General features: G+C 36.2%; 2 protein-coding genes across 3 annotated transcripts; one reads left to right on the top strand and one right to left on the bottom strand.

Annotated features, from left to right (window-relative positions):
- Positions 1 to 1,166: 1,166 nt before the first annotated feature.
- On the bottom strand, positions 1,167 to 12,569 carry LOC105179156 (uncharacterized). The gene is made up of 5 exons (XM_020691247.2): positions 12,479 to 12,569; positions 11,860 to 12,012; positions 9,234 to 11,515; positions 4,284 to 4,422; positions 1,167 to 4,142 (listed from the first exon to the last, which is right to left on the bottom strand). Exons 2-5 carry the CDS (start codon positions 11,948 to 11,950, stop codon positions 1,510 to 1,512), a joined length of 5,145 nt encoding a protein of 1,714 aa, XP_020546906.1. The 5' UTR covers positions 11,951 to 12,012; positions 12,479 to 12,569; the 3' UTR covers positions 1,167 to 1,509.
- A 2,319-nt stretch (positions 12,570 to 14,888) lies between these two features.
- Positions 14,889 to 19,199, top strand: LOC105179116 (uncharacterized). 2 transcript variants are annotated; one of them, XM_020691246.2, is made up of 6 exons: positions 14,889 to 15,009; positions 15,131 to 15,233; positions 15,338 to 16,864; positions 17,462 to 17,623; positions 18,087 to 18,612; positions 18,765 to 19,199. In XM_020691246.2, the coding sequence occupies exons 3-6, from the start codon at positions 15,433 to 15,435 to the stop codon at positions 18,946 to 18,948; spliced, it is 2,304 nt and encodes a 767-aa protein (XP_020546905.1). In that variant the 5' UTR covers positions 14,889 to 15,009; positions 15,131 to 15,233; positions 15,338 to 15,432; the 3' UTR covers positions 18,949 to 19,199. The 2 variants fall into 2 exon arrangements, with proteins under 2 accessions (XP_020546905.1, XP_088737400.1); XM_088881274.1 differs by having other exon boundaries at positions 14,897 to 15,024.
- The last annotated feature ends 577 nt before the right edge of the window (positions 19,200 to 19,776 follow it).

Raw genomic sequence — 19,776 nt, 5'->3', positions numbered from 1 at the left:
CTGTGCGCATGTATGTTAATTGGTACTTTGCCACATGATAATTGTGTATATTGAAATTCTTTTTTGACTTATTTTGTGAGAATAATCGATTATAGTAATAGATTATTATGAAATGTTTCTCTTTCTTTTCCTCACTATTTTCCGTGTATTAGTTATTGGTAATTACCTCTTCCTTATATCTAAGTTGATTAAGGTAGTTAAATACTTAGTGGTTCCAACAAGGTCAATTTAGGGGTTGTTGGCACGAATGTATTTAAATATTGATACTTGTTATTTTACTAAATAAATTATTAATTGAATAAGAAAATATATATTATATTTGAAACTTAATTAACATTTTTTCTCAATATCTAAATATATGATAACCATCTATGGTTATTTTCAAAATGTTCAGTAAATAAACTTAATAAATATTCAATATTGAGTTTTGCAAACATAACTTAATATTATTATATATAGCAAGAAGTTCATTGAAATATTGCATACATCTATATAATTCGGAATTGATAAAAATATTATAGAATTTGTAAATGTTCGTAGGTAGTACGAGTTTCATACTAGTATATATATATATATATATATATATAAATTTTAATTATATAATTATATCAATATTTCAATAATTGTGAACTTTTATTCACTACTGGTACGATTATTTTTAATTGCTAACTGTTGGCATATTATTAATTGTAGTTGCTAGCATGACGTTCTGACTTTTTAAAAAGCCTATATAATAGTAGATAACAATTTAATAAACTACCAAATAAGGTTCCATGGCCGGCCAATTTTTCCTAATTTTATTGTGATAATGTGATATTCCTAAGTATCAATTTCTCCTGTAAAAACTAGTAAATAAAAAGATTTTAAAATCTAATCATGGTTGATCATATGTAATTCAGCAAAAACATCCTACTAGAACATAAATCTCGTCTGATGTAATTTTTTTTCGCATAAAAACGTGTTTGTTTGTGATAAATTTTCAGAATATATTCAAACACATTTCACTACTCCAAGAAAAAAAATTATCAGTTCGAAACATGTAGGAATGTAAGTGGATGGAGCGTCGTGCGGTGATTGGTTGTCAATTTCTTCTCGTTTCGTCTCATCTCATCTCACGTCAGTGAAATATTTTCGTGTGCGTCTTAGATATTCAATATAGGATGATATGAGAAAACCTCCGGTTGGACGAGAATTAAGACATATTGTCGGAAAGGAGCAAATAAGTTACACTCCGCTGTATCTGCTATACAAAATGGCTAGTGATGTTTTCACAATCCGATGGTTACTGTACTGAAACACCAAAATCAAGAAGAGAAAAACAGAATAAATATTTTCCTATACACCCTATACTGATGGTAAAGAATGGAAATTTGTTTGCTGAATAACAACTTAGGAATGCCCCCTTAGCAATCAAATGGTGCACTACTGAGAAAAGAAAAATATACCGACAATCGAATACAGAAACGGGTGTAGGAACCGACCATGCCTCCTTAGTATTGTTTGGGAATGTTAAATAGCTATCTGCCTTCTTCGACCTCCTGCTTTCAAGACCATGTCTTTAAGGTCATCATAGCGGTTGTTCTGATGATCAATCCAAATACACAACTGTCTTATGGCTTCTCTTTTCTCCTCTCCCAGGCTCAATATCCCATTGTCTTTCTCGTTCATCTTTCTTTGCAGTTCTCCCATCTTCTCATCCCTCTCTTCAATCATTTTCTCCAGTTCTCCCATCTTCTGTTCCCGTTGTTTCATGGTTTCAGTTAAGCTTTTCCTTTCGTGCTCATCCTTTTGTAATTCCATCTCCAGCTCCCCAATCTTTTCTGTCAATAGCAACTCATGTTCCTTCTCATCTTTAAGTTGTTGGAGTAAACTAGCAACTTCCTTCTTCAGCTTATCCTTTTCAGCATTATTTCCAGTAATCCAGTTTTTTGTAACCTTAAGCTCGTTCACTATTTCGTAAATCCGAGACTCTAAGTGACCATAGTCCTCCTCAAACTTCATACTGAATGTATCAATACCCATTAATGTGCCGTTCACCTTATCAGAGATTTCCGTCGCCAGTTTCACTTGAGCTTCTTTATAAGCAGCAATTATACCTGACAACGTAACAATCCTCTGCTCAAGCAACCTTTGCTCTTCCTGTAACTTCTCTACTCTTTTCAGGTGGTTCTCTTCCTTCTCGCCTAATAATTGTTCAGTAATACGGAGTTTCTGACTTGTTAACCGCTGCTTAACTTCAGTAGTTCTCATGTTCTCGACCAACGTACTGATTTCATCTTCTTTTATCTCCAAATCTCTCTTCAGGTCTTCTATACTTTCTTCCAATTGATCAACTTCCTGATTCTTTGCATCAATGTCTTTGTGGAACTGTTCTGTCATCTCTTCTATCTTCTTCTCTGAGGATTTGAGACTCTCAGCACAGTTTTGGAACTGAATTTCCAGTTGTTTGTAATCCTCATTCAGTTTTATGAATGCGTCGTCCCGTTCTTTCAGCCTTCTCTCCTGTTCCATAATCTTGTTTACTAATTCAGTGTGCTGGTTCTCAGCCAGAGCCAAACTCTCTGTAGACTCTAGTTTGCCTCTCTCTATTTGCATTTCCAACTGGCTTTTCTCGGAATGCAGCAATTCCAGCTGCTGCTGTAAGGAATTTATCTGTTCTGTCAGGGCAGCAATTTGAGCAGATGCTTCAGTTTGAACATCCTCCATGCTTTTCTGGATGGCAATGACCTCATTTCCTTTCTCTAATAGTGTCTTTTCCAACTCAGAAATCTTGTTCTCTAAAGCACCCTTCTCCTCCCTCAACTGATTTTCTTCATCAAGTTTGCTACTCATTTGATCTTCCAGTTCACTTTTCTGATGGCGAAGAGTCTCCAGCTCCAGTTGCAGATCCTTTAACTGTAATGCTAGGCTTTCCTTCTGCTCCAGAACTATTTCTCCATCAGCAGTTTGGTTTGATATTTCCTCTTTTAACTTTTCTATCTGAATCAGTGATTCTGATATTTCTCCACTCTTTTTCTCAAGAATTACATCTGCCTCGCTTTTTTGAGCATCCAAGTAATCCAATCGCTCTTGAAGACTATTTACGTCTGCAGTCAATGCCACAATCTTGCTGGATGCTTCACTCTCTCCATCTTCATATTTCTTCAGTAAGGTGGAGAGTTCATTCTCTTTTTCTATCAATGCTCTCTCCATGTCAGAACTTCTAATTTGCAGCTTTGTCTTTTCTTCTTGCAACTGATCAAGATCAACATTTTTGTTCCTCAACTGCTCTTCTAATTCATTTTTCATGCTGCGGACAGAGTTGAGCTCGAGATTTAGGTCCTTCACTTGCAATACAAGGTTCTCTTTCTCTTCCAATGTTGTCTGTTGCTCCTTAATCCTGTTCTCCATGTCCTCCTTTAGAGTCTCTATCTGAATTAGGAAGTTCGAAATTTCCCCGCTTTTGCCTTTTACCTGTTCCTCAAGTTCAGCTTTTAGATTGCTTAGGGAGCTCAGCTCCAGTTCCAGATCCTTCACCTGTGATGAAAGACTCTCATTTTCATTGGTGCTCCTCTTTAGCTCCGAGTTTTTGTTGTCCAATTCTTCTTTTAAACTCTCTATCTGGATAAGGAACTCAGAGATTTCTTGAACTCTTTTTTCCAACTGTGCCTCGGATTCAATTTTTTGGCTGAGCAGAGACTCCAGCTCCTTCTGCTTTTCATTTGCTGTTTCCATCATAATACTATGTGCTTCCTGTGCTTTGGTCAAAGCACTTTGATATTCCAGATGTAATGCTTCTTTTTCCTCTGTGGTGACCGCCAACTTTCTCTTCAACTCACTAATCTCCAGAAGTGCCATTTCCAGCTCTTGCTTGACACGAACTGCATGGTTCTCAAAATTATTTTCAGCTTCACCACTTTTTTTACCTTTTTTCCTCGGAGAATCATCGGAGTCTGAGGAATCCGAGCTGGATGAGGAACTGTCCTTCCCATGATTGCCGTGCGCTTTTTTTCTCAACTCTCCAGTCAGATGATCATAACGTGCATAAAGAGACTGGTAATGACTGTGGAAATCCTCAATAAGATTTGCAATTGGCTCTTTCCTATCATTATCATCTTCTTCTTTAAGAAGCTTTAAGATCTGCAGCACTTTGCCATCAATTTCTGCAGTTAACAAAACACTTTCAGATGTCAGCCATGTAAAGTCTCAAGTTAGCACAGGAATGTTAAAGTAAGAATTATATTCTACTTCATGAAACAGAGGTGTTGATCACTGGTAAAGTCTTGCTGCCACAAATTCTATACCTGCTTTAAATCCCCTAAGTTCCTCATCTTTCTCAGGATCAATGTGACTGCCAAAGAAGGATTTGAGCGACCCGCGCCACCGATGCTTAGGCATTTCTTTCCGTGAACCCTCTCCAATTTCTCTGGGTTGTAGATCACATCAACGATGTCTTCATTTTCAATGGAAGTGAACCTTAATTCTGTGGAATAAAGAAATATTCAGTTGTACAAATTTACAACTTTTTTTTCTTTCTTTTTTTTGTTTTTTTTTTTTTTTGTAAATTTAATAGGGCATTGAAGATCCTGTCCTTGCAGACAGCTGGACATTAGTTTTCTAATCCTTACTTCCTTTCATGAAACGGAAAAGTGTGAAAATATAATAATATTTTTATTGTTATTCTCAATGTGTAATATAATAACATTTTATTATTTTCAAAAAATTATTTAAATCAACTTAGAAAAGAATATAATATTGAGTTTTGTATAAATACATTTGCACTATTATATATAATAAGATGGTCATTAAAATATGATATATATATATATATCATTATGCAATTTAAAATTTCTAAAATTATTATTAAATTTATAAATTTTTGTGCATAACACGGATTGTTGCTAATTTGCAATATTTGGGATTGTTTATGTAGACTTTTGAACATTGACTTCGAGACAAGATCTTTTAAATCCTAGTGAGCCACGGTACAGATAAACATATTCCTCATAAAAAAAGTAAACAACTAATAAAAGGCATATGGACGTATTTAAGAAGAAAAGAGTCTATCACAAACAACCATATATGGGTACTCCACGATGAAACTTGGAACAAAGCAAGACTTAAATATGAATTTTATATCAAACAAACATCTCCTATTGATTGTAAATAAAAAATTATTGAATGCTTTATAAAGTCCCAAAACTCCTCTTTCTAGCAAAAGAATTTTTTAAAATAAATTTGTGAGACTTTTATAGAAAATCAATATAAATAATAAGTCACACAATGAGACACTGATCAATTCACCAGCTGCATTATACCCATTAAGATTTAGGAGGGTAGACCGATATTTCTACTCTCCATGCCGCTGTCTTTCTTTCCCTTTTTAAATGGAAAATTAAGTAGAAATTCACAAGTATGGGAATTCAATCTATATCTTTTTGGTTTCCCTTTTTTTGATATTTAATCCAATGTATACAACAGATGTACCAGCACATCCGTCAGCCATTAAATCAGGGAACAAAGAAGTTAGAGAATGACTATTCAGTTTTCCAGATTATTGTGGATGGAAATAAGGCTATGGAAAAACAGGCCATGTGATTTAAATAAGATCAAGTCTGGCCCACCGAAATTATGTTACACCATAAACAAATCAAACCCATCTTAAAAATGAAAAGAAATATAATGCTGCAGAAAAATATCCGAAAATTAGAACTGTTCTACTTTTGTACTTCCACTACAAAAACAAATACTAAAAGAACTACTAGCACTATAAGTTAACTATTCTTGTCTAACCCGAATTAGCGACGTCAAATCTCGAATTTTCAGAAACGAAAAATCCGAATTTGAAACCCAAAAAAGACAGCTAGACCACCACTACAAAATGATGATATGCTCTATGTACCGAAAAGATGATGTGTTGTCTTCTGTAAAAAATGCTGTACCATGAGGGCCAGCTAATAGGGTTGACCGTTTGAATCTATTTCATAGTGTTTAAGAAGCAAACAGCCGAAATGCTCTATTTTTCTTTAACTTCATTCAAAAGAAAAAGACAATTTATTGTTTTTCCCATTAGTTATTATACCAGAGAAAAAAACAAACCTTATATTTCACAGGCGAAATAAGGCAAAAAATCTTTTTTTTCCGTTTTCTTTCTCGCCCTTTTCTTTTGTTTCGTAGTTTAGAAAAGTTTTTCCGTTATTATTACTATTATTATCGAAAAATGAAATATAAAAGAAAACCGATTGCAATACAGCTGCAATGGTAATAAATTAATCATGATTACCGTCATCGATAACGTATTAGCAGGCTTTTTCTGAAAGTTTTAAACAGAAAAGAAATCTGCAACTGAAATCATTGGATATTCGAAAAGAACCAAAACTTTTAAATCACATGACGAATCTTAATTGGTTCCTTAGATGGGAGATTGCAATTTATCCTTTCTCTTGGGGAAGAAGAACTTGATATAAATTAGATTATATGAAACCCAAGAAACAAGAAACAGAAAACGATCGAGCTCTATCATTACCACAGAGATTTAAGCCTCCAAACTCGACTGATGAAGAAAACAGAGAGAGACAAAAACATCATCAAACAGGTAAACAAACTCAAAATCGCGAGCATCACAACTCACAAACAATCCGACTACACAACTCAATTCTTCATCACGAGATCATATTCCTATAGCCGAAGAGAAGAGTAGAAACTGGACTTCGAATCTACTTCAATAACGAACTAAGCAAACCGATGAAGCGAAAGGAGAAGTTGATAAAATTTTCATGAATTAAGGAATTACCTTCGAATCAGAGCTCGTGAATATCGACAGCAACAGAGCGAAACACCAAAACTTTTAGATAGAGAAAGAGATTTCGAGAGAGAGAGAGATAGAGAGAGAGAGCGTGTAGTGTGTGGGAGTTTTAATGTAGAATTGGAGTACAGTGGTTAGATTATTATTATTTCATCCGTTGCCAAATTTAGAGCCAAACACTAAACCAAATAAAAGAAAATGGAAACAAATGAAATTAGGCTTGTAATTGTCAAGTTTTGTGTTCCTACCTTCAATACATGTGTGCATGTGTTAAGTGTAGAGAGAGTTCTTGTGTTCGAATTTTGAATGTATGTACGTATATGTATTGAGTGTGTGAATACATAAATAATAATAATTATATTTTTTAATTATAATTAGGTGTGTTTTTGTAATTGTTTATTGATAAAACACTTGATACGTGTACGTATATTTTTTTTCAAAATTATTAAAAACAATATGTTAGATACTTATATTATTTAATTGTTATAGATAAAGATAATACTTAAAAGCATATACCCAAAATAAGTAAAACGATTCCACCAAAAGAATTGAGAGAGAGAGGGTATACGAGATTTTTTTTTTTTTAAAAAAAAAAAGCTACCACTAAAAGTAATTTATAATACTATGAAACTAATTCCCCTCTTTAAAATTATGTAATAAAATTTAAAATAATTATATAATTTTTACTATTCAACTTTTATAGATAAAGGGTAATTATGCATTCTTTATTTCTTTTGGTACAATAAATGGCTAGAGTCTCTAGAGCTGACTCACTGTAATATTATCAAGAATTAAGCCTAATCAAGTAGGTGGTTCGAGAATTAACACATAAATCATGATGTACGTTTAGTTCCACTAGATATTTTGGTAAGAATTTAAATTCATCATTGTTATAACAATGTTCGATTTTAATCATTTAACTGCGACAATTATTAATGTAATAAGAATTCTGCTGAATTGTATATCTATACTCTGAGTAAGGGCCTTATGCTGTGTTTTAATATGATTTTACTAGAAATGCTCACTGTAATCTATCGGAAAGTAATGAACTATTTTACATCATTTTATTGTGGAAATTACCAACTAAATACTTAATAATTTTAACACCTTCCCTACAATCATTCATATATTTTTACTTTTGTTGATTATTCCAAATATTTTGAAGTTTTAATTCCCCCTTTTTGTTGTCATTCATTACTATAGTCACTATGGTGTATATATATTTAATACTTTGCAACGGACATCGACTGTGCCCGATTACTGGTATAGAACGCGATGCCCCTCAAAACGGGCTCGCCCAAGCGACCCATGCGATTGATGTAAGTGTGGCCCAGGCAGGCCAGGATCTTGCAAGAGACTCACAGGGTGCATGCTTAGCTTGCGATCGAGCGCGGTATTTTCATAATATCATGGACGCCGAACATGCGGAAGCATTGGCTGCCAGAACTGCATGCGGCGGAGTTGCTGCAAGAATTGTCTTGCGTAACGTTTCAGGTTGAGGGAGATTGCTGGAATATAATTCACAGTTTGAAGGCAAAAGATTTGGAAAGATCCAAGGTGCTGCTCATTTGTTAGCTAGAGATGCTTATGTTAACTTTGAGAGGAAAAATTTAAGCCGGATTAGTTTTTGAACTGTACGCCAATCACACCACAAGTTTATTGTATTTGTATTGATTTAGATTTGATCGAGTCGGGTTTAGGTTAAAATTTCCCCAACGAGGGCCTTGTTCCTCCATGTTTTTTATTTCCTTGATGATGTATTGAAGAATGATGTTATTTCCCATGATTAGTGCATTGATAATCCATTCCCCAAAAGAAAAAAGGCAGCCTTCAATTTGTCAGGTCTGTGACGTGCCAAATGTTTAAACAATCAAACATTTTTCAGAAGAGAAACACTTTTACAACATTTTCATCATACAATTTGCTCAAATGACAGACCTTAGCCGAAACTATAACTACTATTATCATGTACAGACAGAAAAAACAATGAAACTGCAAGACTATATTCTGCTACTATGTTTGGTCTACACAACTTAGGTTGTAACACTAGACAGTGCTCTCCCACCTTACATGGGTATCCGATGAGACGAGGAACTTGTGCTGCATATAAGCCTTAGGATCTCATCTCTCCTTGATAGAGGGACAAAATCATGGAGCTCTAGCCAGCATGGTTAATACCTGCACAAGTCTCCACAAGGGCCTCCAATCCCGGTGCATGCATGCATGCTTGTATGCTTAAATGTACATCGTTCTTCATCTTATGATATCCAAAGGGGACCTAAAGAAGCTTAGTTATTCTTCCAGTCCCTGCTTCCAAGTTAAAAGAAATGGAAGAAAAGAAAAAAAAAAAAAAAAAAAAGAGAAAGGAAACTGTTGATGACTATGATTTTTGCACTAACAAAAATTGGAAACATAGTTTGTTTGTTTTGACTTGTGAGAGATGTTGTCAAGATGCCCTCCCGCGACTTGCTTTCATCTCAGACACCATTTTCTTGTAATAATCTGATCGACCACGGTGGTAGTCGATCCACACACATAGCTGCCTTATTGCCTCCCGCTTCTCTTCTTTAAATCCTAGCATTGCATCTTCTTTTTCTTTCATCATCTTCTCCAACTCCCTCACTTTATTCTCCGACTTCCAAAACTTCTCTCTGAACACCAATATCTCTGCTTCTTTGTCATCCAGCTGGGCTAGTAAGCAGTCTAAATCATCTTTCACGTGCAGTAGTGCTCTGTTTTTCCTCATTGCCCAGTCCTTTGCAAATTTCAACTCACATGAAGCCTTGGAAATCCTATTCAGGAAGTTAGCAGTGCACTCCTCAAATTTTAAGGCCATTGAGTCTAGTGAAGTTAGCATGTCGTTTGCTGTAAGGGTCATTTCCTTTACAGTTTTTAGTCCGTTTTCAGTTCTTTCTACCCTTTCTTTGAGGTCCTTGTTTTCTTGCTCATAGGACTCTCTTGTCTTCCTGTACCATTCTTTGTTCTCAACTTGGAGCTGTTCAGCCACCCTGATCCTCCGGCTCAGCATTCTATACTTGTCTTCACACTGTTTGCGGAATTCTTCTGCCATTTCGTCTACCTTTCGCTCCAGAATCGGGAAATTTGATTTGCAATAGGCCAATTTTGTTTGAGCCTCTGCATTTTCGTCTTTCAACTCTCTTATAACGGCCTCCAGTTCAAGCAGCGTTTTCTGCTGATAGGCAACTTTGTTGATCAGTTCAGCATTCATTTTCTCCAGCTGGGATATGCTTAACGTCGACTCATGTTTCTCTCTCACAAGCTCCATCTGCAGTTGCTTTTGTTTGTTTTGGAACTCCACCTCCAAACTGTTTCTCTCATTTTGCATGTTGTCCAGCTTGACCCTGAGATTTTCCACCTCCTCAGTCAAGGATTTGGTCTTCATCGACATGATATTTTGGCAAGACTCGGATTTCTTTTGCTCAGTTGATAGTTCATTTTCCCTCTCTGAAAGAGCTATCTGCAGATCAGAAATTTTCCCATGTAGCTTTTCCTTTTCAACGTTAGACTGAAACATTTGATGGTTTATTTTCTTCACCTGTTCTTCAAGATTACTCTTCTTGCTGCTTAAGGTATGAATCTCTAGTTCTAAATCTTTTACACCCTTCTCGTTCGACATCAATTCATTTCTCAAACCCTCTATCTGAAGCAAGCATTCTGATGTTTCCTTCATTTTCCTTTTAAGTTCTAACTCCAATTCCTCCTTCTGGGTATTCACAGACGCTAGCTCCTGCTGCAGAGAGTTAACTTGTTCCCACAGGGCCTTGACCTGATCCGACCGTTGTTTGCTTTCATGCTCCAACCGTCCTTCTAAATCATCTTTCTCATGTTCCACAATAGTCAACTGAAGCTGCATGTCATTGGCCTGTGCAACAAGACATTCATTCTCTTTGGCTGTGGCTGCAAATTCCACAATCTGAGCTTCCAGACTCGTGATTTTTTCATTCATTTGCACAATTTGGTCTGAACTATCCTCCAAATGCTCTTCCAACTCTCTTTTCTGCATGTAAAGTGTTGAATTCTCAAGCTTCAAACTCGCGACATGACCCTCTAAATCCTTTATCTGAGCCAACCTGTTGGTCATTTTCTCGTTCATTTGCACAATTTGATCTGAACTATACTTCAAATGCTCTTCCAACTTTGTTTTCTGCATGTAAAGTGTTGAATTTGCAAGCTTCAAACTCGCGACCTGTACTTCTAAATCCTTTATCTGATCCAACCTCTGGCTCATTTTCTCTGACTCCTCCCCTTGAACTTTCAGGTCCTTAACAATTTCCCCAAATTCCAGAGGTTTCGCAAAGGCCGACAGCAAATCAGGATTCATGGTTCTCTTCACTTCACTTGAAGAAGTCAACTTATCTTTGAGAATAGTATCTTCTAAATCTGAAGAATCAGAATCCTGGTTATAATCAGTACCAAAAAATTTCGGAACATAACTGCTAATTTTACTGCGTCTAACGTTAAACTCCCCTGACGAGTAATACGCCTCTGAATCCGAGTTATAAGAAGAAGAACAATCATCTTCTCCGGGACCAACTTTTTTCTTCACCTTCTCTCTTAAGTCTTCATACAAAGAGTATAACGATTCATACTGCTTCTGGAAATCCTCAATAAGCTGAATCACCTCCAACCTTTTCTTCAAGTTCCTTTCCTTGTTGCCATAGTTTAGACTTTTGGTCAGCTTTAATATCCTTTTCACTTGATTCTCAGTTTCTGCAAAAAGGAGAACTTCTCAATTTCCCTTGCACAATATATGATAAAAACGACAAAAGGTATAAGGCCACCAAGGAGAAAACAACTTTACGTGCTGTGTAATTTCACAAGAACTGAGGAAAACACGGCCCCAACACATAGATATTTTACCGTTCAATAACCACTGGTAAAAGAGCAAGCTCGTCATACCAAGCCACATGATGAGCAACTTACTAGAAGAAGTTGCCATTCTGTATACCACAAGCATCCACGTTCAGGATAACGTTGTGCTGGTAGACGAGCCTTTAGGATGGTGTCCTCCCTATCTGCATCAACTGTAAAGCTGTAAGATTCAGGTTGTTTACCTATTTTCACCCAGTTCAGCTGTTCCTCCTTTTCAGGATCAATGTGAGTGCTGAAGGGCATCAACGATCCCTTCCATCGTCGCCTTGCCATATCTGCCTCTCCCTCTCTTTCCCCCTTCTCACCCCCTCTCTATATCAAAGCGAACGCGGGATCTGCAACATCGTTGTTTAGAACATTAGATTGAAGACCACATAGAGTATTATCTATCAAGATAGAGTAGACAAGAATCAGCACGAACATCAACTGTCGCCATACAAGATTCCGGGACTAATCCATGCTCACTAGTAGGTATTTTCACAAATATATCCTGTTCTAAAGGAAATGATTTCTCAATAATCAGAATTCTTGTCTCAATAGCATCAATCCTGATAACACATCTCCCATGTTGCAAATACTAGTATTACGTCTAAAATTCATCAGAGATAATCAATAACAATGTAAAATCTGGATCAAACAACAAAATTCCAGAATGATATGTACTCAGACGTGTTATAACATTTGCATGCATTATTGTGTATGCATGATCATATAAACACACACTTAGTGTGTGAAAAAAAGAAATAGAAAAAAACACAAATCATTGTAATAAAAGGAGACAAACAAGAATGGGAAGAATACCTGGAAAGGTGGAAAGTGAGAGAGAAGAATGTGATAGAAAAGGGAGAAATGAGGAAATTGTGAGGGAGTTGTGTGCTCTGATATTATGGTTCTTCAATCTTTCACTAAATGTTCGCCACTTATGTAGCTAGCAGCATCTCTCATGTATTCATTGGTTGTTATTACAACCAGAAGTAGGGATCTCTTTTGCTGCATTTCCAATTATGCCCCCCTCCACAAAAACCACATATAATTTGCTATATTAAATCATCTTTGTTTGTATTTGTGTGATTTGATTGCAAATCAAACGTTACAAAAAATCACAGTAAAATTAGGGATATCATCGGTCTAAATATAGACATGAAACATAAGACCAACTCAGCTTGCAGAGACAATACATCGCTATGTCTCCAAGTGCAGAGATGTTAGCAACTTTCCGCCAAAGGGCTTCGGTTTGTAGAAAAAGTTACTGGCTCAATTGCAGCAATTTCTCATATAATTACGAATACTTCTTGTTATTTGAAAAATTATCAATACGTCTTGATTTTAACGGTCATCTAACAATTAGCACATTCCGTTGGTCTTCATTAGGTTTTCATCTATTTTTTATGAAGAATTGACCAAAATGCCCTTGTGGATTAAAAATTATTATTTTATTTATTTTTTAATTTTTTTATTGACTAAGTGGATTTTTTTTTTTTATAATTTTTTGAATTTTTTCATCCACTCTGTCCAACTTTTTTACAAATTTTTGTTTTTATTAAAAATAGAAAAAAATATAGCAAGTGTATAGTTAACAATTTCACACCTACATCCAAAAATTTTATAAGTTCATCAAACATTAGGGGGTATTTGTAATTTTTCAAATAATAAGAAGGTGTTCGTAATTGTACCAAATTTCAAGGAAGGTCATTATGATTTATCCAAAACTATACATAATGTTTGGTTTTGTTTTTAACTTGTTTTTGGGTGTTTTGTGAAGATAGAGAGAGAAAAATAAAGATAAATAAAAATAAGTTAGAGATAGTGTGTATGTTTGGATTTGTTTTTGGAGATAATATAAAATAAGTATGATATGTTTGATGTTGGGTAGTGGGGAGACGAAAAGTACTGTTCATTGTCAAATCATGTCTCTTTTATATATATTTATATATATGAGTATGTATAAAAATATATATAATTTATTTAATTGTGAGTGATTAAAATAAATATTATTTTTTAATTAATTATATTTTTTGGACAAAAAGTAATTAAAACTGTTTTAAAATAATAAAAAATATATCCAAAACTTACAAAACCAAACAAGTCAAACATACTCTATATTGAGATGAGCCAAAATCAAAACCAAACATACTGATAATGTTTAGCAATAAATAAGGTATATATCATTTAAAATAAGGAATCAAAACAAAATTTATTGCTGAATCTGATGATATTTGCACTTTCGTTCTTATTTTGGAATAATAGATAGTTCACTCCCATTTTTGCCCTCCTCTACATATGGAATTTTTGCTCAACTGGATGATGGATGACACAGTATAAGTAATTTTACAATACTTTTTTTAGGTGTTTTAGTATAAATAATTGATGACGATCTTTTATTACAACTCAAACAAAATTATTTTAGGATAAAGCATTCGTGAATTTAGTGGACATGGGAGAATCTTTGAAACCATGTAATATTTATTTGTGTTCCATAATTGTTTTTTTAATATTCATTGAATATTAATATTTTGACTGAATTTAATTTTTTACCGAATACAAAATGATTTATTGTAGACCCATAATAAATTTACCTACATATTGTTTTATGCATCATTAATTAGTGAGCAGTCGCACTGTGATATGTAAAGTAAATTCATCAATCACGAACACCAGTTAAATTGTTATTCGTTAACAGTTATCTTGTTATGTACGTTTTCAAGTTCTAAACTGGTAAACGGCAACAATAAAGATAAAATTTGGTAAGACACTACTACAGTATATTCGTTGATCAAACAAGTTAAATCGTTATTCGGATATCATTAATGTACCTAACTTAGAACACCAATAAAAATAGGTTGTTTGATAAGACAAAAATCACTTCACAAAACATAGCAATCCAGTGTCAAAATACCTCTACTCTGAGGATGGTATTATTAAAGCAATTTTCTCAAAAAGCATTCAAACATGTGTTTTTGTTATTTGAAGTTGTGGGACTTGACGTCATAGTACAGTGCAACGGATTGCCTGAAAATGACTCAAGAAAGTGCAAATGATTGATACATGGGGAAAATGATACCTAGTATAGAAACACAACCTCAAAATTCCCCCCTGTTCAAGAGGACAGCAAAATCACACTCATACTTGTGGCCCACTAGTACACGTGGCACTCTCCCTGTTCAGTTACAACTAGGCACCCCCTCCCTCCCACCCGCTCACAGAGTGCAAGAAAAATTCTTCTATATCTGAGTGTCATTTATTCAGACTCAAGAATTCACCCATCCTCCTCTCTGTCTGTCTCATTCACATTCATACAAGAAGCAGAGAACACTCCCTTGAACTCTGTCCTAGTAAGCCCACAAAAAGTACTCTGACTTTCAAGAAATCTTCGTTCTTTAATTTGTTTCATTTCCCTTTAATTTCATCATCATCTTCATGTTTTTCCTCATATGTTTCTCCCTTTTTCCTCAGGTGCACTGTAATTCTTACCGTTGCTAAGTCATTCTTACAACTCTGAATCTTTCAAATCCAAGAAGCGAAAACAAACAATGCCTCGGAGACTTCACTTCAGAAGGTGAGTGTAAAGGGTGAGACAGCTCTCTTTTACCTTCCATTTTGGTGTTCTCTGCAAGAATTTATCCTTGTTTGGTAAGTTTCTAACCCTCACAATAATTGCAGGATTTGAATTGTTCTATGTTGCATGAAAGATCTGCAATCAGGAGTTCACTTATCTGATTTAGTGTAGAAAAGCGGAGGTGTTTTGAAACGTAAAGATGAGTTCTTTACCGATCCCTGAACTGGTAGAGAGCATGGCAAAGTTATTTTATCTAGGTCAGTTTGATGAGGTCAAGAATATACTAATGGACCGTGAAAACATGATTAGAACCCAGATGGAAAGTCTTGGTCGTGATGCACTTGAGAGAATGCAGGGCATGACCGAGCTTGAGAGATCGAAATTTGAGGAGAGATTGAGGGACAGTCAGAGAGAGTGCGAGACACTGAAGGAGAAAATCGCGACGTTGAATGCAGATAGAGAGTCGAATGATGGAGCAAGGAGGGGACAGGAAGGATTAGTTGGGGTTTGTGAGGATCATACTAAGATGTTAGAGGCGAGAAACGTGATAATATTAGAGCTGAATAAGAAGTTGACTCTGCTGGAAAATCAGATTCTTGAAGGGGATCAGGTTGTGAGAGTATGTCAGGATAAGCTTAAGGGTTTCGAGGAGAGGATGGTGCAGCTGGACGTGGAGGTGGAGACACTGAAGCAACAAAAGATGGAAGCTAATGAAACCGTGGAGCAACTGAAGCACGAATTGTCAAAATTTGAACGGAGGGAGGAGAAACTGAGGAAAAAGAATATGGAGGCTTGTGAGCTTCTGGAGCAGTTAAGGCAACAAATTTTGGCTGCCGAAGCGCACACAATGAGGTCTGATGAAGCCATAAAGAAACTGAAGCGGAAAGAATTGGAGGCTGATCGGACGGTGCAGAAGTTGAGGCGAGAGGTATTGGCTGGAGAAGAGCACAAAAAGATGAGTAATCGAATGTTGGATAAAATGAGGGCCAAAGAGTCAGAAGACGTTCGTAGAATGCAGGAACTAAGAAAACAAAATTTGGAGGCTTCTCGGACTGTGGAGGAGTTGAGGCAGCAGGTATTGGCTGCAGAAGAGAACAAAAAGATCTGTGATCAGGCAATAGAGGAAATAAGGGCCAGACAGTTGGAAGACATTCGGACAGTGGAGGAACTAAAAAGCCGACATTTGCAGACTTCGGAAACCATGGAGGAATTGAGGCAGCATATATTGGCTGCAGAAGACCGCAAAAAGATATCCGATCAAACCATAGATGAAATGAAGGCCAGAAAATCTGAAGACATCCGGACAGTGGAGGAACTCAGCCGCCAACAGTATGAAGTTTCTCGGGCAATGAAGGAGTTGAGGCGCCAAAAGCTAGAGGCTTATAATGCTGCTGAAATTCATAAAAGGAGGTATGAGAATTTGGCGCCAATGGCAGAGGGACTAGCCAGTTTGTTAAAGGTGGAAGTCGATGATCTGGTAAATCTAGTAACTGTCGAGGATAAGTCTCTCACTGCAGAGGGGAATGAGGGTCTGATTTTCCGAGTTTCTAAGGATGGAAAACGGTGTTTGAGAAATGACAGTGCTGAGGGTGCAGGGAATGCTGATGTTATTGTGGTTGTTAAATCACTAGGTATGCGCTCCATTTGTAACTCTAATAAAAGTGGATACAGTTGTGTGCCTAAAAGAGGTAACGTACAAGAATCATCGATGTGTTAAATTCTAGGCTTAATGCATCATTTGTTTGGAAATATAATGATGTTTCATATAAAACAAATTTGTCTATAGTTTCTGTTGAGAAATTAGTACTCATTGGTGCCATAATCTTAAATTTCTGAACTGAGTCTCAATATTTGTATTCTTAACTGAAAAAGGGAGTATTTGGACATAGTTTTCTTTCATTTGCTCTCTATTATAGTCACTTTCATCGTATCCCTATGATATTTGGTCATATTTTTGTCAAAAGTTTCCACAATCTCTGTCACAACATTAAGCATTGTCACCATGTCACAGAAACCACTTGAGCTTCTGCTGACCCTTATTAGCTTATTTGTGAAAATCAGAAAATTGTTCCTTTGAGGTCAACCTCTTAACCTGGCTGCATGTTCAATACTTACAACGTCATGAGCTCGGTATTGTAATATGCACAAAGCATGGCTTATGTGAATCTATTTCAAAATTTGTTTGCATAGAGAAGTCTAAGTCTAACATGTTGCATCCTTGGCCGCAGGTGATAGAAACTTGCCTGAGTCTTCTTGGACAAAACACGGAGATACCATTGTTTACAATGCATATCAGACATCTTCCCCTGTCCAATCTGATTATGCCACGGCTCAAGCTGAGTGCAACTATGGAGACCAAGAAAATCGGTCTAGAAAATTACTGGACTCCGGTATCACACAACTTATTCTGTTTTTATCAGCTTATTTGAATATGCATGGTTGTGTTTGGAAATTGAGATATTAAATTCAACTCGTTAACGCATTAATGTTGTGTAGATCAATCTGTTTATTACCCACTTTGCTTCTCATAAATGTCGACTTTAACGTATTCTATCTTGCTTTAAATGTGTTCGAATTTCCTTGTCAGCTGTCCGGAGCTAATGTCCTCTTATTTCAATTTCTTATGTTCTTTGAGATTTCTTTGTATGAAGGAATTGTTCAACATATGTTAAGCACAACTAGTGTCTAAATCTGGCTGTGTTTTGGTGGTTGTTTCTGTGTTGGAATTCCATTGAGTCTTTTCCGAATCCTAAGCTTCATTGAAGGCTTTACATTCTAACAAAATGCACTGTCTGAGTTCACTTTGCCGGGTTCCAAACCTCTTCTGACCAAGTTATGAGTGCACATGATCAGGTGGACATGCCGGCTCAGGCTTGGAGTTCAGGATGTCTGTCAGTGAGCAGTTAATGATCCAAACATGTTGTTCCCATGAACTTACGCCTTATCGTGCAGATGCTGGAGTTATTATTGACATCATTGACAGTGATGACGAAACAACTGAACCTGCCTATATTAGTACTCCACCCAATCAGACAAATAAACAAAAGGACTACGCCTCCGAGGTTTCTCTCATTTCCCAGAAACGGAAAAGAAGCGAATTTGAAATTGACTGGCAGAAAGGAGATGAGAACATCGTCGGGGAAGCAAGTGATTCTCAAATACTTAAGTATGATGACTTCAATGAGAGGACACCTATACATAACCTCAACAATCGAGTACTTCAGAGGACATGGATGTTTCCATCCGACATGCTGAAGGCCTTCATGGAGGATGACGAGCTCTGCATGAACGCCGTGTGCGCACTCTACAGACAGCAAGTTTCTGCATCAAAATCTAATGCTGGTTTTGCTGGAATATTTCACCACTTTGAAGCAATGAGGTATACTTCACCTGTCTCCTTTACTATACTTAACTACTCTTCTTACATTCTCAAAATTTTGAGATATTTCAATTAGTTTTTCAAGTACCTAAATGCATACATATCATTCTTGAACGTCTTTGAGTCAACATGTCGGCTTTGATTTTCATCAGCGGATGTGCCTTGGCTGAGTATCTGATCGGTGAGGATCCAGAGCTGAAGCTAAGGAAATCCAGAGCTGAAGTAAAAGAACAATTCCCCTGTGCTATCAATCTCTGCCGGAGGATTGCAACAGATTACTACGAGAATCTGTTTGCATTGTACTGCAACGGAGACGATCCCTTCTTCAGATCATGATAACCTATGCGCAGACAACGTCTAATCTTATGTTATGCTCCTGCTCGACTTCCGTTCCCCGTTGCATTATGCCTCCTAGTACTAGTAGTATTGTTTACCTTCTTTCCTGAGTTCATGTAATGTTTTTGGACTTGGTTGTTGCATTTAGTGTTGGCTACTAAGGATGTTAGCAGGTAATTAGTTGTGTCCTGAATAGATTTTCATGTTGGTTCTTTGCATTTTGACATTGTAAGACATTTGCATGTTGATGTTTGAAACTGGTAGTGTATCTCATGTATTCTGCTTTTTCTCAGGTTTTTCACAGTCAGTCTTGTTAAATTTTGGGTGCTTTTGCTACTTTTAATATCATTCGAGTCGGAAAAAATGTCAAAAATAAATTAAATATCATGACAAATACGTTAGGAAAGTCCAAATATTATATTTTAGTAAGCGTACTATCTTAAATTTATTATTTTGGTGCGTGTCTATGTTGAACTCTTGTAGGGGTACCAATTGGACCCCAAACGGGACAACTTTGACCTAAACCTGGCAAATGGGAGGGTTCGGGTTCAAAAAATGGTGACCAATGTGGGTAGTAGGTTCTAAAAATTAGGATCATCCAAGAGTAGGGATATGTCTTGGGTCCATCGAAATATGCCCTAGTAGAATACTTTATATATACATATATATTTAAAATTCTTTATAAAACACTTTTCTACACACCTTGCTCTAATTCTTTCTCTCTATTTCTTGTCCTTATTACTTGGGTCAGAACTGGCGCAACGAATCTAATAAGGTGCGAATCCAAGGTCTACCCCAACCCGCCCTATTGCCACCTGGAAACTCTCA

This window comes from Sesamum indicum, linkage group LG6 (genome assembly GCF_026168435.1).
Source record: "Sesamum indicum cultivar Baizhima isolate 11 linkage group LG6, ASM2616843v1, whole genome shotgun sequence".
In the NCBI taxonomy this organism is placed as follows: domain Eukaryota; kingdom Viridiplantae; phylum Streptophyta; class Magnoliopsida; order Lamiales; family Pedaliaceae; genus Sesamum; species Sesamum indicum.
This window is presented reverse-complemented; position numbering and strand designations above follow the sequence as displayed.